The 20,277-nt window shown below is 53.9% G+C and overlaps 1 protein-coding gene across 2 annotated transcripts in view; it reads right to left on the bottom strand.

Moving 5' to 3' along the window:
* PAX7 (paired box 7) overlaps positions 1-5,558 on the bottom strand; it is a 100,005-nt gene extending 94,447 nt beyond the window's left edge. The window contains exons 1-4 of one of the 2 annotated variants that reach the window (XM_070600892.1): positions 5,014-5,558; positions 2,234-2,469; positions 1,528-1,657; positions 419-547 (exon numbers count right to left, since the gene is read on the bottom strand). In XM_070600892.1, coding sequence (XP_070456993.1) covers positions 419-547; positions 1,528-1,657; positions 2,234-2,469; positions 5,014-5,098 — 580 coding nt within the window. In that variant the 5' untranslated portion in view covers positions 5,099-5,558. The remainder of the gene's footprint in view (positions 1-418; positions 548-1,527; positions 1,658-2,233; positions 2,470-5,013) is intronic. The other variant, XM_070600898.1, reaches the window with a different exon arrangement.
* Positions 5,559-20,277: the final 14,719 nt, after the last annotated feature.

Genomic DNA, 20,277 nt, shown 5'->3' on the forward strand with positions numbered 1-20,277 from the left:
TTAGAGAGCGTGTGCGGGGCTGGTTAACAAATTCATTTAGGGAGCCGCAGGCCGGCTCCTCCTTCCTCGCCCCCCGCCCCCTTGCCCAAGTTTCCTATAAATAATAGATCGACACCCGGACTAGCAGCCAAAACTCGGCTCCGTCTGCGCGCAGGGGTGGCGCAGTCAGTGGCGCACCGGGCGCTAACCTCTCCCGGGACGCAAAGCCCATCTGCGCCCCGGCCCCGCGCCCCGCCCGGCCCGGGGGGCACCGAGAGGGCGCTCTCCGCGAACCCTGAGAGGCCCCGGCTGCCCCCGCGGGCTGCGAGTTCTCCTCCTACAGTTCTGTCCGCCAGTCAGAGGTGGCGGAAGCGAACCTCTGGCCCGCAACTCAGCGCGCGGAAAGGCGGGCGTCGCAGGCCCCAGGGCGGTTCCCTACCTTTGTCGCCCAGGATGCCGTCGATGCTGTGCTTGGCTTTCTTCTCGCCGTCGTCCTCCTTCTTGTCCGCTTCGTCCTCCTCCTCTTTCTTCCCGAACTTGATTCTGAGCACGCGGCTAATCGAACTCACTAAACCTCAGAAATTCAAAGGCAAAAGAGCGAGTATAAGTTGTTGGAACCGGGAGCGCGGCCGGCCTGGGCCCCGGGAGAAAGTCAGGAAGCCCGCCTCACACACACACACACACACACACACACACACACACACACACACTGGCAAGGGGATTCACACCCTTTGCCCCCATCCCAGCCCCCCATTTAAGATTTACACCTACTCTGGGGCACAAGTGCAGTCGCCCACATGGGGAAGTTCCCACCTGAGGCTCTCAGATGGTGGAGAGACTATGGCAGAGGCACCACCTGGTGCACTCCTATACACATCCTTGCACACACTTGTGCCTTACATTATCACATACCCTAGATGCTCACATACTCACTTCCCCAGGCCCTCCCTGGAGGCCCTCCATCCCCTGGGGAGGCCATCCCCACCCCCTAGGTGTGCTGCCCAGCCCTGCATGCCTGAACGCCCTTGCACACGTGTGCACACACACACCGCAGGCCACTTTCCCTGTCACAGGCAGCACGGTTCAGGGCCTCCACGTTTGGGACCCACTGGGGGCTGATGGCAGCAACGGAATAGAAATGATGGCTTGGACAAGGGGGTCCAGAGAGCCCACGGAGATCACCCTTCCTAAGACAGACCCATCTCTCTAGGTCGCTTCTCTGAGAAAGCTCCGAGGGAGCTTCTCTTGTCACCCAACCTTAAGGATAACTTTTTGCTCCTTCCTTCCTCCCTCCCTTCTTTCCTTCCTTCCTTCTCCCCCCTTTCCTTCTTTCCTAACTTCCTCTCTTTCCTGTCCTCTTTCCCTCTTTCCATCTTCCTTTCGGTTTTGATTCCTACCTGTGCTCTCACTCTCTGCACTCCCTTTTCCTCCCAACTTTTCTCAAGTTGCCTGGCATCCATCACCTCCCCTCCTCTCCACCTCCAGCCCCACACAGCCGCAGCCCTGGCCAGACCCCGGCAGGCTCCGCTGGCTCAGCTGCCTTCTCACCTGAGGGCACGGTGCTCCGGTCGCAGTGCCCGTCCTTCAGCAGCCGGTCTCGGATCTCCCAGCTGAACATGCCCGGGTTTTCCCTCTTGTACTCCTCGATCTTTTTCTCCACATCGGGAGTCGCCACCTGCTTCAGAGGTGGAGGTGGGAGAGTAGGAGTGGAAAGATGGGGTGGGGGAGGGAGAGACTTTTAATATCAACCTCCCAAGAGCCCCTGGCCAAGCTGGTGGCTCTGGTCACCATGCTCTCCTTCTGAGATTGGCTTTATCCTTTCCAGAAACCTGTTCCTGGCTCCCAGGAAGGCAGCTGGGGTTGGGGAGAATAGGGTAGTGGTACGTAATAAAATAGAAGCTTAATTTGGACCTCCAGGACGCCCCACACTATTTCAGGCAGGACTGAGGGAAGATGTTCCCTGATCTGGGCTGGTGATAGGGGCTCAGAAGAGATATAGGGACAGCCCAGGAATGACTCACTGGCCTCAAAGTCTTGGGCAATCTGGACCTCAGTTATCCCCATCCCTGAGAAATTCAGGTAACGGGGGGGGGGGCGGACCTGAGGTGGGGACACTCTCCCACTGTTCTTTCCATTGGAAACATACAGACCCCCGGTGCTACTGGGGGACACGGGCGGGGTAGTGAGCCGGCCTTCAGCAGGATCCCCCAACCATAGGAAGACTGACTGCCCGCTCTGCGGCAAAGACACTCACTCTGGGCTTGCTGCCGCCGATGGCCCCAGGCCGGATGGACCCCGTCTCCTGATAGCGACAGAGAATCTTGGAGACGCAGCCATGAGACACACGCAGCTGGCGGGAGATGACACAGGGCCGAATACCGTGGTGGGCCATCTCCACTATCTTGTGGCGGATGTGGTTAGGCAGGGGTCGCCCGTTGATGAAGACCCCGCCAAGCTGATTGACCCGGCCTTGGCCAAGTGGGGTAGACACTGGAGAAGGAGGGGAGATGAGGAAAGAGAGGGGCACAGGGTGAGGATGAGATGCTGGGTGCACCCCTTGACTCTGATGTTGTTTGAGCCCCAAGACCCCGACAGTGGATCTCCAAGTTCCCTACATTTGGAACGGTGGCAGTTCAGAGGTCAGGAAAAAACTGTCATGAAGCCGAGGGAGGGTCCCTCAGAGATGGAGACAGGGGTCACTATTGGCTGCGAGAGTCCCCCCAGATGCTGTGTCCCCCGGTCCTGCCATACTAGGGGGGATGAGGACACACCTGGGAGATATGAATGTGTCTGAGATGAAGAGGGAGAGAGACAGAGGTGAAAGGGCAGAGCCACAAGGCTGGTGGAGCCTGGAGACTCTGGGACCGATGGCTCTCTGTCCCCCAGGATGTGGCTTGGGCTGCCGGACCCTCTGCCTCTTAGAGAGGCCAATAACAGGTGAGATGAGGCCCATCGGGTCAGCTCCATGCTCTAAGTGGTCAAGACTGATCCCCTTCATTGGGGGCCAGAAGGAGCTGGTTTATTAAGAGTATTTACATCCCTGGCCTCGGCAGTGGAACTGTCCTGCCCATAATTGAACAGTCGAGGGACCGGCGACATAATGCTGTTGGCCGCTGCCTCTGGGGGCACGTGGCTGTCCCTTGAGGGACCCCCTTGCTTCCAACCCCTCTCAAAGTTCTAATTTCGTTTTGGGACAATTTGGGGACACGCTGCATTGTCGGCAAGCTCCTAAATCAAATACCCGTTTGGCCTCAAAAATCCATGAAGTGTCCGTGCAGGGTCAGGGTGGCTGGTACACAGTGGGCCAGAGTCCCCGGCTGCGGGTGACTTTGGGAACCAGGAAGACAGGCACCGCTGGTGTGTGCGGGGGAGGACAGAACGCCTTGGAGCCTTAATGCAAAGTCTACACCATTTCCTCACAGAAGGGTGGGGGACACCCGGTGCACTAATCCGGCCTCGATCCCCCCAATTTGGGGACTCGGCGGCTGCGGAGATCTGGCAGATTAGAACGATTTCACAGCGCCCGAGCGGAGGGAGCTGCCGGCATAATTGGAAAGGAGGAGGCGAGAAGGGGCTCCGGCGGCAGAGCCGTTCCTACCGCCTCCTCCCTCGCTCTCGCGGTCCCCCCACCTCTGCCTGTAAAAGTGGGTGCCTGAAGTCACCCTCGGATTTAATCAGAAATCGTGCGTCGCCAAGTCAGAGTCACTCAGTCTCCGTGGCGGGATATGCCATTAGCGCTCGAGAGCTCTCGAGCGCCCAACTTTATATTCAAGAGCCTCTTTAGCGACCAGCGCTCGGCTCTCCTCAGTATTCTGCGTCATGTTGGGCAAATATTGTTCTAATCCGCCGCGCGTCTTCGGCCGCCTGTTTTACTTGCATTCGCTACAGCAGAGAGCTCAGCAAATCCCCGAGCTCGGGCGCTCTCCCGCCTGCGTGGCTGCTCGCGCGCACTTGATCACGGAGCCACTCTCCGCGCCTCTGTCCAATTCAGGGACCCGCGCCGTCTCGCTGCCGGAGGGGCCCCCGCTCCCCAGACCGCAAGCCGCCCCCCCTCCATCCCTGCCTTGCCTTCTCTCCCCTTCCTCACGCACAAGAGCTCAAACAATTACAAGAAGAGTAATTAAGAAAATAAAAGTGGCGCCTCTCTCTAACCACTTCTCCGTGACAGCCTGGGCTCCCTACCGCCAGAAGCCCAATGATCCCTCAGTTGACAGGTTGAAGGCCTTCCATTAGTTTAAAAATAAATCAAAACAAAAACGCAGGAAAGATCTCCGCGGTGTGCGCTCCCAGCCCTGTCTGGAGCCGGGACCGTTCACCGCCCATCCTCCCCGCTCACGCCGGGGCTGGATATTTGGGGAGGACACATCACAAAATCAATATTTTCCCCTTGTCCGGGCATTGCGGCGCCCTCCCGCCGTCCTGAGGTTCTCGCCCGGGAGATTTCCAGAGTTCGGAAGCCCGAGAGAAAAGTTTGCGGGAAAAATTCGTTACTGTGTATTCTTTCAAATGAGTCTGTTTCCAGATCCCAGAGCAGGAGCTGCTGAGCGTTGCTTTGGAAGAAGCGGAGAGCCTTCCGAGTTTAGACATATAAAATATCACACATTGTTGGTATTTCGAAATAAAAGGGATTAGATAACCCTCCTGGGAGTGGAAGGAACAATTCAAAACAGGAGTAGAAAGCCCGAAGCCGGCGGACGCAGGGAGCGGAGAAGGGGTCAGGAGAAAAGTAGCTGAAAATAGTGGAAAGAGCTGAATTTCACTACGAGCCGGATCCCCCCCGCACGGAGGTCAGCCCCGCGGGTGCAGGCCGGAGCCGGCGACCTGGGAAGCCGAGGCCGCGGGTCAGTGAAACCCACGCAGAAACGGACAAGTGTCGGTCCCGGAGACTTCCTGGATCCGGCGCCCGGACTTGGACCCAGAAGAGAACCGGACCCCCTGCTGCCGCTGGCGCCGCCAGCACCCCCCGGAGATCGCCGCCTCTCCGAGGAGCTCGAGCTCCCCAGGGGTGGAGGCGAGGCGGCCCGGCGCTCTTACCTTCCAGAGGGAATCCGGTGCGCGGGTAGTTCTGGCCGGGCGCCGGCCGCATCATCCTCGGAACGGTGCCGGGAAGGGCCGCCATGCCTGCGCACGCCGGGGACGGATCCAGAGTCGGCCAAAATCGCTTCCCGTCCGCTCCCTTTACCCCTGCTGCGATCTCTTTCTTTCCTTCTTCTTCTTCTTCTTTTTTTTTTCTGAACCCTCTTCCCCCCTCCCCTCCACACACACTCCCTGCCCCAGCCCCCCACCCCCGGCTGCAGTCAAACGCGTCCAGAAGCTGGGGAGGGGGGCGAGATGGGGGCGGAGGTTGGGGGAGGAGGGAAGGTGGCGACAAGGAAGTTCAAACAAACAAACACACCAACCCCAAGTCCGCCTCTGCCCTCTCCGATCCGCCAGAAGTTGTGCGGGCGGATGCTGCGGGCAGAGCCGGGAGACGAGGCCGGGCCGCGGAGCCGGGCTCGGGGGACGCGGCCAGAGTCAGGGCCCCCCGCCTCGGACTGGCGAGCGACGCGCTAGCTCTCGCGCTCCGGGCCAAAGTTTCTGAGCCGAGAGGCTGCCGCGTGGATTTCTTTTTCGTATTTATTTATATATTTATGCCCTCGCTCTCGTCCCCCTCCCTCCCGCTGGTCTGCGCTCTCCTCCCCGCGCCTTCTTTCTCCACAGCACACTCGCTACGCCCTGACACACAGGCTTCCACACCCCCGCCCCCCAGCAGACTTGGGGAGGGCAGAAGGGGCCTTTTGGGTTTCGGGGATCGAGGGGAGGCGACAGGGGGTGACAGGGCCGGGAAGAGAAGAGGGAAAGCGAGGGGACCAGTGATCCGCTGGGTAAGTTGTCCAAAAGTGCTCCACAGGAGCACGGAGAGGAGGAGGAGGAGGAGGAGGCAGCGAACAGATCTGATAGGTGCGGACTTTTCTTTTATTCATGAGGAGGGAAGGGGGCCAGAGCGGAAGGGAGCTGAGGACCAATAACGAAAAGAAATCGCCAACGAATATTTTTTTTTCTCTCTTCTAATCCTCGGCTCGACCTCGTTTTTTGGGGGAGAATTTGAACTGCCCGTTAAAACAGAGGAAGCAGAGGCCGAGGGGTTGGGGGAGGGGGAGGAGAGGAGGGGACCAACTTTGTCCAAGTGTCTTCCTTTGACGAATGGGCCCGATCTGCGGCGTCGCCAGCCCCCGGTGGCCCACGGCCCCTCTCGGCGTCCCGGCTGCACGGGAATGCCCGTCCTGGGTCGCTGGCTCCTCCGGGGCTCTCCTTTCCTCCGGCCTCCCAGGGTCAGAGTCCGCTGTCTTCTCTCTCATCTCGCTCACACGTTCTGAAACGGTGGCGAGTGGGCCCCACGGAGAAACGGCCTAAGGTGACTTCAAGGGAGTTTGTGATTTTCTCTGCGGAATAGGGTCTGAGCCCCGGGGGCCGGTGGATGCCTGGCCTCCCGCAGCTCTGCGAAGCCCAGAGTGACCGGGCGGGTCTGGCGCTTAGAAAACGGGGTCTGCGGAGAGTTAGAGATGCATCTCTCCCGCCCCTCCTGGCTCTCGACCCCCGCCCATCTCCAACCGAGTTTAAACCCCGTCCCCCTCTTCAGGCCCTCAGCCCACAACCCAGAACCCCTTTCCAGCAGGTAGTTGGGGCCCTGAGGCTGAACAGAAAGTGGGTGCCCAGCATCTGGGGTCCAGAGGGATGGGTTGTAGAAGAGAGGGAGCCGGTCAGGACTTGGTACCACCCTGAGCTCATCAATTCCGAACTCCTCCGCTGGTGGATTGTGGGAGGGGGGTGTGCCCCAATTAAACGGTCAGGGCTGTGGGGGGTGGGTGGTCAGAGGTCCAGAAATTCTGTGCTCTCTGGGCTCCCGCCTCAGGACACCGAATCCTGGGGGCGCACCGCCCTCCCAGCGGGGCAGGACGCCATGGCTGCCGGCCTTTTGTCTCCCCGGGGAAAGAGTGTCTCCGGCCTAGCGCTGGAGGCAAAATACAATAAAATAAACCCAGCCCTCTAACTGGCCCCCAGCCCGCCCCCTGCCCGCCCTCTCCCGGTGCTGGGGTCAGCCTCCTCTTGGCCTGGGGGGCTCTCCTCACGCTGGCCCCACTGTGCCCCCTCCCCTCCCCTTTTCCTCACCTGTGACCTTTGCCCCTCTCAGCATGTGACTGACTCAGTCCTCCCCTCTCTGTCAGCAGAGGGGGCTCCTCTGGCTCTTGGGGGGCTGCCCTCTGGGAATGGGGGCCTACTGAAAAGCTGTTACACCCACACCCTCCGGTCTCTCCAGGATTGAGGAGGACAAGTAGCTTTAGAATTGGAAAGGGGGCCACCAGGGGGCCAGGCTGCCTGATTTACAGGGGCCTTACAAGCGTTCTGGGCCCCTTTTCTCAGTGCTCGTGCCGCCCCACTGTATCTGCTGCCCCCAAGAGAGGTTGGGAGGTGAAGTTTTAAGCCACAGTGTGTGTCTGGGGAAGAGTTAGACTTGAGTCCCCTTACATCTCATCTTGCTGGAGAGCCTGGCCTGCCTTGACCTCCAGAGGTGGCTAGATACTTTACAGATAGAGATAGAGACCTAGATGACCCGGGTATACACATAGACGTACGTGTACATGTGTATGATGCACGCACATTTATTATATATATTGCACATTCATTCACTCACCGCTAATTTCCCTCCCACCTTAGAAAGATTTAAGGCACCTCCTCTGTATTTCTGGGTGGAAGGGCCAGTATGTCTGTGAGTTGATGTCCCGTCTGTGTGTGTCCAGGTGAAGGTGTGTGTGTGTGTGTGTAGGCTTGTGGGCCTGTCTGAGTAAGTGTGGGTTTCTAAGAGAGGGTCTGTATCTGTCTCTATGTTTTGGGGTCCCTCCCATGTTGCCTTTGCATAGCTCTAAGCACCAGTCAAGAAGGGGTCAGGGTGTGACTTGGTCATCTCTCCAGCGAGCAAAGACCTCGGACGGCGGGCGCGCGCTCGGGCGCAGACCCTGGAAGGCGCCGGCGCGTCCCCGGAGCTGAGTGGGGCGAGCGCGCGCACAGCCGGACCCCTCGGTTCAGGGCCCACCGCCCAGTCGGTGGCCATCTAACCCTTGGCATGTTCCCCCGCTCTCCCTGGCAGGAGACTCAGAGCGGCGGGTCGGCGGGTCCAGTCGCAAGGGAGGCCCGGGAGCAGGCTCCCCTGAAGCCCGCGCTGGCGGCGCCAGCCCTGCGTTTTCGCAGCTCGGGGATTCCGTGGGCTCCCGCCGGGAAGGCGGAGGGGGAGGAGGGGGGGTGTCTGTCGGAATGAGCGTGGCCGTTCTCGCCTGTTGGAGACCAATTTCACAAATGATTTTTGCAACAATTAAGAAGTGTGGCGGGGTGAAATGGCGATTTCACATCCAGCAGCGGAAAGGGGGGTTCACCTGGGAACTGGGGCGGCTGCAGCTGGGGGTGGGGGGGCCTCTTCCCTCCTCCTCCCAGTTCCCCTCGCTAACCTCCTTGGCCCAGTTTACTCCCCGTACAGACACTGATCGACTCCTGAGACCTCGGTGGCCCTGAGGAGCTCTGGGCTGCATTGTGTGGGGGGCTGGACTTGGCCCGTAGTTTCCCCTTCAGCTGCTCACCCTAATCTCTCTCTGTCTCTGTCTGTCTCTCTTTCTCTCACACACTTTTTCTGTCTCTCTCTCTGTCGCTGCGCAGTGTGTCTCATGGTCTCCGTCTCTCTTTTTGTCCCTCTCTCTCTCCTTTCCTCCTTGCCTTTCTGACTTCTCCCAGCGGTGTCCCTCTCTTACTCTGACCATCTTGTCCAGTCCACCGCCTCCCCCCATCTCCATGGTTTCCTGAGGTATGCACGGGCCTCCATTGCTCTCTGGGCTGTAGCTCAGACTCGAATCCCTGGGAGGGCCCTTTGGTCCAGATGGGGCTGAGCAAAGAAGGGCCCCTCCTCTGCTCTGCATCTCCTGGGCTGTCTCTGAAGGAGCACCTCCAAGCCCCCCTCTCCCGGGAATCACTCCTGTCCTGACGCTCTGTGGCTTGGACGAGGGTCCCCTGCCTCCACCTCTCCCTGTCTGGTCTGAGATCTCCTCCCACTTCTTTTATAAAGGCAACAACAATGCTCATAGGAATTCTTCCTCTCAAGTTCCCAAATTGAACCCTCCAAACCCAATAAAAATGGGAATGACAGATGTAGGCCCCAGGATGGAGACTTCAGCTGGGACCGTTGGCCAGACTGTGAATGGGTGGGAAGTGGGAAGCTGACTTACTGGGGCTCCACCTTCCCTGCCCTTGAGTGGCCAGGGGTCCCTTCCCCCAGCCCAAGGGAGAGGACACACTTTTTATTTCAGATCCCTGTGCGATGAGCACTTTTTAAAAGCGATTACCCAATAAATCTTCCTTTAAAGGGTGATAAATCCACCTTGAAAACCAGAGGTTTTGCTTTTGGCTGGGGCCTTTTGCATTTTCCGAGGCTTGGGCCAAAGACATCGGCCAATGGCATGATTCAGTCTTCAAATGTTTGATAATGAGAGAGGAGGGGGTGGGCGTGCGGGTGGGGAGGGAATCGGAATATCCACGAACAAAGAACCCTCTGGAGGCTCAGCCAGGTTCCGGATGTCCAAATTCCTCAGTGCCGCGTTTGAAGAGACATCCTTGAAAAAGAACCCTTTTCCCACTGCTCCAACCTTTTATTATTATTTTTTCTGTTGAAGAGTAACACTCCTCTGAGAGCGACCTTAAAATATCGGCCCAAACCAGAAAGGAGAGTGAAACTGGGATGGTTTCTTGCTTGACATTTTAATTTTCCCCAGAAAAGTAAAATAATGTGTGTTGGATTCTAGTTCTTAAGGTAGATAATGACAATAATAATAATGAGGATTCCTCCAGGCCCACAGCTAAATAGGGTCTCAGTGAGCCGCTTCTTTCCCTTCTTCCTGGCCCTTCTCTTCCTCCTCCTCCTCTCCCTCCTCCCCTCCCTCCTCTCTCTTCTCCGGACTTCTTTCTCTGACTGCTTTCCCACTGGCTTTCAGAAATGCAGTCAAGGCCAATGGGTTCCCCAATATCTGTAAAAACCTTCCCTCTGCCTGGGAATCCCTCTTTCCTTTCCATTTCTGGTGGGGGGAAAGGCCCTGCCCAGGAGCAGGAGAATGCCCCTCCAGTCTGTCCTCTAGAGGGCGTGGAGTGGGATGGAGGTGCCTGTGTATCAGAGTGTGTATGTAAGAATGGATGAGGCTGAGAGTACGCGCGTACCTGTGTAAGAGTATATGAGAGCACGTGAGTGTGCCTGCACGTGTACGTGTGTGCATGTGTGTACACAGGCGTGCATGTGCACAAATGCAGGTATGAGGAGGTGGAGGTGGGTGTGCAACAGGAATTTCGGTTTCCTGGAACCGCTGCAGAGCCTGGGGAGGGAGGCTCCTCCCAAGCTCCCAGCCGCCTGAACAAAAGACCAAGTGTTGGATGGCGCTGGGCTGCCTCCTCTGGCCCCTTTAGATCACTTCTCCAAGTTCAATTTGCACCGAGTCCAGTGTTAATGGGTTGTAGACTGTGCCCTTGGACAATTACCTTATCAGAGCCCAGCATCTATGGAACCGGCAAAGCATTTTCATTATACAAATCAAAACTGGGTGGCGGCGCCCAGCGCCGGCTGGCCCAGAGCGCACGGCTGTGCACCAGTTCCAGGCAAGCCCACAAGCCCAGACTAACTTTCCTTGCAGGCCTCCAGGCTTTTTAGGGGGCAGGGCAGGACGGGAATGAGGACGAAAAGATCAAACGCTGCCTGATCCCTACTTCAGTCTGGCTTGTTGCTAAGGGGAAGCTGATGCAACGGGGTTGCATGTCCTCCTGTCCTTGGTAACCCCCCTCCTCTATCAGGGCCCACTCAGTCGGGAGGGGTCTTCCCTCTCCTGGGTGCAGGGGCATTTGTTCTCTGTATTCACTGCTGATGCCTAAGTTCTGCAGTAGATGCTCAATAAATAAATATTCATTGGATGGACGAATGAATGAACCAGTGATTCTAGCCCAAGCAGGATGGGAGACTAGGGCTTGAAGCTTGGGAGGCCAGCGATTTGCTGTGATATTGAACCTTTGATGTGCCACCTATGGCACGTGTATGTGTGGTGAAGGCTGCTCTGATGGAACTCCAAACATGGCCGACTTGTACTGTCTCAAGTGGCAGTGATGAGCTGGGTGAAGACGCCTGTCCTGCAGTCTGGTCTGCAGTCGGCGCTCCATCCGTGCCGCCTCCCTCGCTTCCTGCTTCCTCTGTAGTCGGCCACAGGGTCCTCTTGGCATTCTCTGCAGTCCTGGGGCTGAGCTCAGTGTCTGGAAGCACACACGTGATGCTCGACAAAGAGCTAAGTGGAATGACCATATTACTCTTTGACTTTAGGGGCCCACATTAACAACGAGCATTTTGAATGCCTGCCCTGTGCCAGGCATTTAATGGCCAGCCTGTTTAACCTCAAAGCCACGCTGTGTGATGGATATCAGCATCTCTGTGTTACAGAGGGGGAAACTGAGACTCAGGGAGGTCCAAGGTCAAACTGAGACTGGTCCAAGGTCAAAGGGTATCAGGTGGTAGAGAAGGGATTTTAATTGAGGCCTCCTTGACTCCAAAGCCTGCCCTCTTTCTTGCTTCCGTTTCTTCGCTTGTTGCCTCAGTTTCTCCTTTTGTAAGGCAGATGATCCCCAGCCCTGAGCATGGAGCCTGGCACATGGCAGGTGCTCAGAAGGTGCTATTGAATGAATGAAGGAAGCTGAAACATTCTATTGACTGCAGGATTTTATGTCCAGCCACGGAAGTCCACGGGGGTGGGAGTGGGGGACTGTGGGACCAGAGAATGCTAGAGCTGGCAGGGAGCCTTTGAGATGACCTTGTCCCAGGAGTCTGCAGCTTTGGGAGCCCACCTCCCTCCTAGAGGTTCTGGGGAAGCCAGAAGGGCCTTTGCCTGGCTGGGAAGTGCCTCGCCCAAGGGAGGAGGTGGCCAGACCGGGGGTACTGGGGAGCCCCCGGCAGGTGCCAGGTCTTCATTGAAATGTCTAGGTGGCAGTAAGGGTGCACTACACATTTGTCTAGGTGAATTAAAAGCACAATCCCCATTTCCCAGAGGGAGCAGTTGGTTCATATTTATACATTTAGTCTTACAGGTGTAAAATAGGTTTCCTTTATGCTTATATAATAATTTTTCATTTGAATTTCAAGGCTTTATTCCCTTTTTTGGATTCAAGTCTTCCACCTGAACCCGATTCTCTCCATAACCATTAATTCCTTCATCACAGAAATGAATTCCATCTAATTCTCTATAGCGGCAGTTAGAGCAGATCAAAAAGTGCCTTCGCAAAGGGGCTGCCCCCCCTCTACCATTGTCGTTCTCAGCTCGCCTGTCCGCCCCACCCCCCTACTGGTGCTGACTTTCAGAAACCAGGGCTTGGAGCAGAAAAACTTATTTCTCTTGCTCAGGAAGCGTTGCGTGTGTGTGTGTGTGCGTGCGTGCGTGGGTGTGCTGGAGAAAATGCTCCTCACGTTCAGGAAAGCAACAACCACAACAACAGTAATAATAATGGTGACTCCGAACTTACAGAGCCAGACACTTGCTGGGCACTTTACGCCCATTATATTGTTGATGCTCATACACGTCCACAAGGCAGATGCCAGTATCTTCCTATTACAGATGAGGAGACAACAGTCCAGAAATGTGGGATAAATTGTGCAGGGTCACACAGCTAGGAGGTGGCAGGGTTTAAAATTAAAAAAAAAATGATCTATTTCACACAGACATAGAATAGAATGGGCACTTACAGACACAGTTGACACCCTCATGCTCCCCTTCTCTGCATCATTCCTTACTTTTCTCCCAGGAGAAACCATAATCATGAATTTGGCGTGTATTGTTTCTAGAGATGCTGTAGGAGGCTGAATAATGATCCCCAAAGATAGCAGGTCCTAGTCCCTGGAACCTAGAAATGTTTCCTTCAAATGTAAAAGGACCTTTGCAGACGGGCCTAAGTTTAGGATCATGAGATTATTAGGTTATCCTGGATCATCTGGGTGGGCTCAAAATGCCGTCACAAGCATCATCATAAGAGAGGAGAAAAGGGAGATTTGACACAGACAGAGGAGAAGGTGCTGTGTCCGCGGAGGAAGAGGTTGGAGTGATGCGGCCATAAGCCAAGGAATGCTGGCAGCCTCCAGAAGCTGGAGGAAGGGATTGTCCCCTGGAGACTCCGAAGAGAGCACACCCTGTGACCCCTTGATTTTGGCCCAGCGATGGTGTGATTCAGGACTTCCGGCCTCCAGAACTGTGAGGGAATAAGTTTCTGTTGTTTTAAGACGCCGTGTTTATAATAATTCGTTATGGCAGACACAGGGAACTCATAGACATGCATTTATAACTTACTACCTATTTACAGTAAAATCTGTCGGTTTCCAGTTGGCAGAATGGTATAGTGTGGGCATCATTCTGAAACTTGCTTTTCTTGCCCCGCATAAGGTTTGTGAGCTTTATCACTGTAGACGCAGGTAGTGTCGGTTTAAATGCAACAAAGAATCTAACCTGCGGGCAGATACAGCTGGATCTTGAATGGCCTCGTGTTTGCTTCTGCAGAATGCTCCGCTGGCTGGAGGCCGAGGTGGCCCTGGCTGCCACGTTCTGAAAGGGCCACACTTGTCATCCTGCATCTCCAGGTGTGGGGACTCAGATAAACATGCGTGTGCCAGGAAGGCTGGGCTCGCTGGAGCCGGGGAGAAGGTATGGGGATCTGGTTTCAAGTGAACTCAGAGATTCCGTGTCTCTGAGACCTGGGCGTGTCGGGGGTTCCAAGTCATGGGAGAGAAAGATGCTCGAAACGAAAACTGAAATGCAGACGAGAATGTGTGTGTGTGTGTGCATGTGTGTGAGCATGTGTGCACGTGTGAGCTCCCTGAGGTCACAGACACCGTCTGCCTGTCTCCCCAAGACCTGGAAAACAGCGAATATTTGCGGAACGCAGGAATGAGTGTGACTGCGAAGGTGGGGAGGGCGTTGGAGATCCCTCCTGTACATGTGGGTATCTGGCTTGTGTGACTGATACAAGTGGATACAAATTGTAGGTTGTAAGTGAATAACTGGTTATTTCCCGTGCATTCACCTAAGCAGGTGCTATCTGTACCAGTGTTGAACATTTTTACAGTTTGTAGAGTTTTCATGTCCATATTTTAAAACCTTGATTCTCGCCTCAAAATTGTGTGCTATAGAGGCAGGCTCTTCCCCCCAGATGAAAGAGAACTGAGGATTAGGGCAGTAAAGAGGTTTCTTGGTGTCGGAGAGCAGGTGGTGGCAAGGCAGTGGGTTAAACCCAGATGGTTCCAGTGAGAGGGGTTGTGCAATAGGACACAGGCCTTGTAAACTGATGAGCTCCATTTTAATCTTGGTTTCAGTCCTGAAGAGCTGGGTTTCCTGGGGCAAGTTACTTAACCTCTCTGAACTTTCGTTTCCTCATTGAAGAAATGAGCACAGTAACACAGCTTGTGGGGGATTGCTGGAGAGATAACGTGTGTAGAGCAGCTCGCACTTAAGAGGGCTCAGTAAGGGGCAGCTTTTAATGCTTATTCTCAATTGAATATTATTTTTCCTCTTGCAGTCCTGGGCTGTGACCTACATTCCACCAAAAATTATCAGGGAAATTTAGAAAAGCAAGCAGCCAAACCAGTTGGCTGGCATCAACTGTTATCACCAGGGGGCTTGAGTTATCCCTTCTTGGGGGTCATTGGGGCGTGATGACCTGTGACCTGTGCAGCCAGCAGGGGTAGGAGCCCCGCAGATTTGGGGTCATCGAGGACTTCTGGAAAGACCTGATAGACCACTTTCCAATCTGGGGTTTTTCATTATGTAGGGGGCAGTAAATCAAAGGGGCTGCCCCAGGCTACAAACTTAAAAGGGCCCCAGGCTCATGGAAGTGGGCAGGGAAGATGCTGATGGGGGAAGAAGCCATGGCTGCCCTGGCTGGTCACCAAAGGGATCGGAGGGGAACAAAGTAACGCACAAGGGGGAGAGTCCACAAAAAACAAAACTGAGAAGTAAATGACAACCTGGAGAAAATACTTCCAACATCTCTGCTGCAAAGTGTTAATAATGTCTTTGCTATATAAAAAGCTCTTGCAAATCAATAAGGATGATGAACAACCTCGGGGCAAAGAACATGGGCAGCCAACTTATTAAAGAAGTGTGTGAAGGCTGGAAGAAGATGAAAAATTGTTAATCTTACCAGATACCTAAGAAAAACAAATGAAAACAGTGAGATACAGGCTCGCCCACCAAAGTGGCAGTTGTGAGAGGGGAAATGGTACCATTGAGGGTTGCTGAGGGCTCTGGCAGCTGGGGCTCCCGTGTTCTGTTCATGGTGGAGTAAATGGTTACCAGCTTTCCGAAGGGCAATCTGGAAAGTGTGTCTCAAAAGTTCTAGAAATGTTTAGAACCATTCTTGAGAAATCACTTTGTACTTCTACGAATTTATCAGGCACATCTGCAAAGATATAAGTATGCTCATTGAAGTTTTTCTTATAATAGGGAAAACTGGGAAAAAGCCTTTAACCATAGGACATTGACAAATATATTATGAAGCATCCGTATAATGGAGTACTCTGGAACCAGCACCAGGACACACAATAAGAGAGAACATTGTGTAGTGTTTCTTTCTCTCCATGCTAGCAACCATCCTAAGTGCTTTACATACACCGCTCATTTAATCCTTACATCAGCTGTTTAAGGTAAGTACTAATATTATCGTCCCCACGGTATTGGTGGAGAAAATGAAGCCCTGGGGGGGGGTAACTTGTCCTTGGTCCCTTACCTAGTAAGCGGCAGACGCCAACGTGAACTCAGATGGTCTGGCTCCAGGGTCTGAGTTCTTCACTGAACTATACTACCTCTCACATTTTTAATAACTTGGCAAAATGTTCATGAAATATCGTGTGGGAGAAGGAGACTTCCAAAACAGCGTGATTCGACTTAAAAAAAAAATTATACGGCTGTGTAGAAAAATAACCCCAGAAGAATGTGTACCCAAATGATGAGTGGGTGCTAAGGGGTGAGATCGTGGGTGCTATTTATTTTCTTCTTTTGCCTCCAGGCATTTTCTGTAATGAGGATTATAATCTTTACGAACAAGGACATCTCCGTGAAAGTTAATACAATGAAAAGAAACAGACTCACAGGTCACTCTCCACGTTCCCCCAGCCCCGGTGCCACCTCTCTCTTCCTTTCCACGTAGAGAGCGAGGAAGCACTGGGGCGATTTACCTCCACCCAACAACAAAGACAGCACCCAGAAACACACACTTACCCCACCCCCAGGATGTGCCAGCCCCAGGGCCAGGCAGCGGAGCGGCAGCACCAGACCGGCACTCCCAATGTTTAGGGCAGAGCTCAAGTGCCAGTCACCTCTGCTTGATGTTGAGCCTCGTGCCCGACCACCACGTTACTCTGCTCCCAGATGAATGCAGCTGTTTTCTCACCCTTTTGTCTGGACCGTCCAAATAGCTTCAGTGGCCTAGACCACTGATTCTCAAAGTGTGTTCCCCGGACCAGCAGCGTCAGCCTCCCCTGGGAGCCTGTTAGAAATGCCACTTCTCAGGCCCCACACCAGACCTGCTGGATCAGAAACTCTGGGTGGGTGGGGGACAGCAATCTGTGTTTTCACAAGCCTTCCAGATGACGCTGCTACACCCCAAAGTGGGAGAGTCCCTTCATCGGGGGGTCGTCGTGCTGGTTTAGAGTATTTGGGGGTGTGACAGGCATTTCTCCTCTCAGACGCCCCCAAAGTGACTGGCTCTGCTAAACTCGTTTTGGAAATCCTGAAGGCAGGCTCTGGGAAATGCGTTAGGCATCTCCATCCTCCGCTCCTCTGCCCTCCCTCAGAACACTGCTGACAGCTGATTAATGGGGAACGACTCTCCAAAGATTTCTTGACATATATTAGGTTAGGAAAGGCTTTGAAAACTTTCTGTGGCAATTGTGCCTGCAAAGATCCGCTCCTTGGCTGTCCTCGGGGATGCAGACGTGCTATTCGTCTCCTTACAATTTACACAATGACCTCGATTCTCGTCCCTCTCCGGGCAGTGCTGGACCGGGAGCCAGGGAGCCTGGGGATGCACTTGGGGTCCAGCGCGGATTCTCTGTACAACCTTGGGCAAGTCACTTCCCCCCGGGTCTCAGTGTGCCCCTCCGTTAAATTACTGGGTCAGATGGTTCCTACGTTTGCATCTATGATTTGAAACCTGGAAATTTTCTTCTGCTCTGAATTTCCAGAGTTGGACATTATTGAGAAAGTTCATGGAGGTGTTTCATATATTGAATAATTTTCGGGAAGAGACCCACAGAGTTGTAAAGAGAGGTGTGTGTGAGTGTGTGTATGGGTGTGTGTGCATGAGTGTGTGTCCGTGCCTGATAGACTGACAGGGGCTGAAGTATATGGAAAAGGAGATGCAGACAGATTCTGATACAAAGAGCAGATTTCGGTTTTCTTCATTCCCTGAAAGACACATCAACAAATAAGTGTTGACTGATACTGGGTTGCTGCAAATTGCAAAACAGGGGCTGTCCGCATGTGCTCGCTGGAAAGTCAGGCATTTTTCCATGTGCACGTGGACCCGTGGGGTTGCACCTCGGAGCTCAAATCTACGCTAAAGCGGAGCTTGCCTGGGCTGAACTTTAAAAACCCTTCAGAGGGAAATTCTTCAATTTCCCTTAAGTGAAAAGTCACTCCCGCATGGTGGGGAGGGGAGAGGGCGGTGGAGGGGTCCTCTTGAACCAAGCTCCCCTCTTCATGTGCCAAGATTTGGATCCCCCGAAACCTGGGGTGGGGGTGCCAGCGTAAGGGGGGCTGAGCCACTCGCCCCCCACTGCAAGGCGTCTTGTCTATTTATCCCAAATACTGTCAGTTTCTGTGCGTGTGATGTTTTTTAAAGGTTGGGCAGTGAACACCCACACTTGCTCAGTGGGCCACATCCACGGTCTGCAAGGAAAAGTGCATCTTACCTTGTCCCCCGCAGCTGAGTAATGTCCACTGACCTACAGCTGGGTCACAATGTCTGCCAGTCCAGAGCCGGCTAACGCCCGCGGCTCGCAGCCTCTGCCTGGGGAAGGGAGACTTGGCATACCAGCTGCTCCAGGCCCAGGGCTTTGTCCTCCAGCTGGAAACTGGAGGCAGGGGTCAAGCTTCCCAGCCGTCCTACTGGCCGACCCTACCCAGAGCAAACAGTCAGCTTAGAATCCATTACCCCTGGTCCGTATAGATACCAGCTGTAATTCCCAAGCTGCAGAGCAGCTCACCTTCAACACATCTGACACTCTTGGGATTACATCCTCTGACTTACCAGCTGTGTGATATTGGGTGAGTCAGTTTACCTCTCTGTGCCTTCATCTCCTCATCTGTAAGATGGAGATACTGACATGCCTACCTCTTGGGGATGGATGAAAGATTAAATGAGATAATACGCAAAGAGCGCTTAGCACAGTGCCTGACACTTCATAGCTGCACAATAAATGTTTATTATTAGATTCTTCACAAATGTTTACCGAACCAGATGTGGTGTGGATTCTTAAGCTGCTGTGTAGCCAGAGGGACCACACGGACACAAAAATGAGAAACAAGACCAAACAGCTTGGGCCCTGCGGCCAGGGATCTGGGTTTGAATCCCGCTCTGCCGTTTTCCAGCCGTGTGACTTCGGGCAGCTCTTTCCTCAGTGGTGGCATCACCATTGCTTCACAGGACTGTCCCGACAGGCAAAGGATCAGACCAGGCGGCCGGAATGCAGGGTTCAAGTCGCAGGCAGGACTGGGGCCCTGAGGACTTACTCATTTGAATGTCACTGGAACCACTTTCCCTTTTACTGGTGAGGATTCAAATGACCTGCCCAAGGACACACAGGCCGCTCAGTGGCAGAAGCAGGAGCAAGAGCGTCAGAGACAGACGTAGGGGAGAAGTGCCTACACTTAGATCTGAAAGCATGCTCCTGCCTCTCTCTCAGAAGTAAGTCCATCACGGGTAGACGAGGGAATGGAAAGGAAAATTCCTGGAGGGAGGCTCTGAGTCCCCCAAACCCCACTGCCTCTCTAGCGTTGGGTTCCTCCACTGCTGTCTGCCGAGGCTGCATCCCACGGACGTGGCCCCCTGCGGCTGCAGTGACACGCGCAAAGCAAGGAAATGTTGTGGCCATTTGCAAGCCGGAAGCCATTTCAAGGGAAGGCTGGACATTGAGACTCCCTGAAAATCTTTGGGGAAAAAAAAAAAAGATTTTGGATTCTAGAAGCAACATTCGTTCTTGGCAAAGTACATAAAACAAAATGAAGACTGTCATTCCCCGCATTTTCGTGTATTTGTGTCCAGTATTCTCCCTGTACCAACATTTGCAGTCATACTGGGGTTCAAGTGCTGTTTCACCCAAATCTACGTGAAAATGTTTCTTCACGTTTTTGTTTGTTAGTTTGCTTGCAGACAGCGTATGTCATAGCTGCACAATGTTCTGCTGGATGGTTGAAGCCCAGTTCTGTTAGCCATCGCTGGCTGAGACTCCTGTGGGCATTCTCCCTTTCCCCCGGGATAAATGACGAGCCCCCCGGTACACCTGTCATATGCAAACCTCCTCTCTCAGCCCCGGGAAGAGCAAAGCCGGGTGGGCTCCCGTTGCATCCTTTCCCCGTCGCTTGGAGTGGGATCAAAACTCACTTTGGCTCCAAATGCCTAAGGCCAGGTCCTTCAGAGAAAGGACTTTTCCTCTTCTATTAATTGGGCAATTTGGAAACCTGGGCTTGAGTAAAAATATTATTTTTCCCCAATCATTCTCAAATTGCTTATTCACCAAGTTAAAGCAGCCAGTCCAAGCGAGGGAAAAGAAAACAAAACCCAAACTTCGAACCAGCTGTGCCGTGTTGTGTAGACAAAATAACCCTTTGACAGACCGAGCGGCTCACCTTTCTGACCTGCTGATTCTCTGCGACGTCAGCAAGACCTCCGCTGTGCCAGCGGTCTGGGACTTTGTTTGTTTGTTTCTTCTTCTTTTTGGTTTGTTTGTGGTGAAAGCAATATTCCAGTATTAGAGAGATGGGATCAAAAGAAAGAGAAAGATGCTCCCACACTCCCGGCCCAGAGGAGGCAGACTGGCTCTTCTCTTTCTTTCGTTTTTTTTTTTCACATTTAAAAAAAATTGTGGTAAAATACACATACATAAAATATACCATGTTTTAACCATTTTAAACTTACACTACAGTGGCATTCAGTACATTCACAATGTTGTGCAACCATCACCACTGTCTATTTCTAGAGCACGTTCATTAGTCC

This window comes from Equus przewalskii, chromosome 2 (genome assembly GCF_037783145.1).
Source record: "Equus przewalskii isolate Varuska chromosome 2, EquPr2, whole genome shotgun sequence".
In the NCBI taxonomy this organism is placed as follows: Eukaryota; Metazoa; Chordata; class Mammalia; order Perissodactyla; family Equidae; genus Equus; species Equus przewalskii.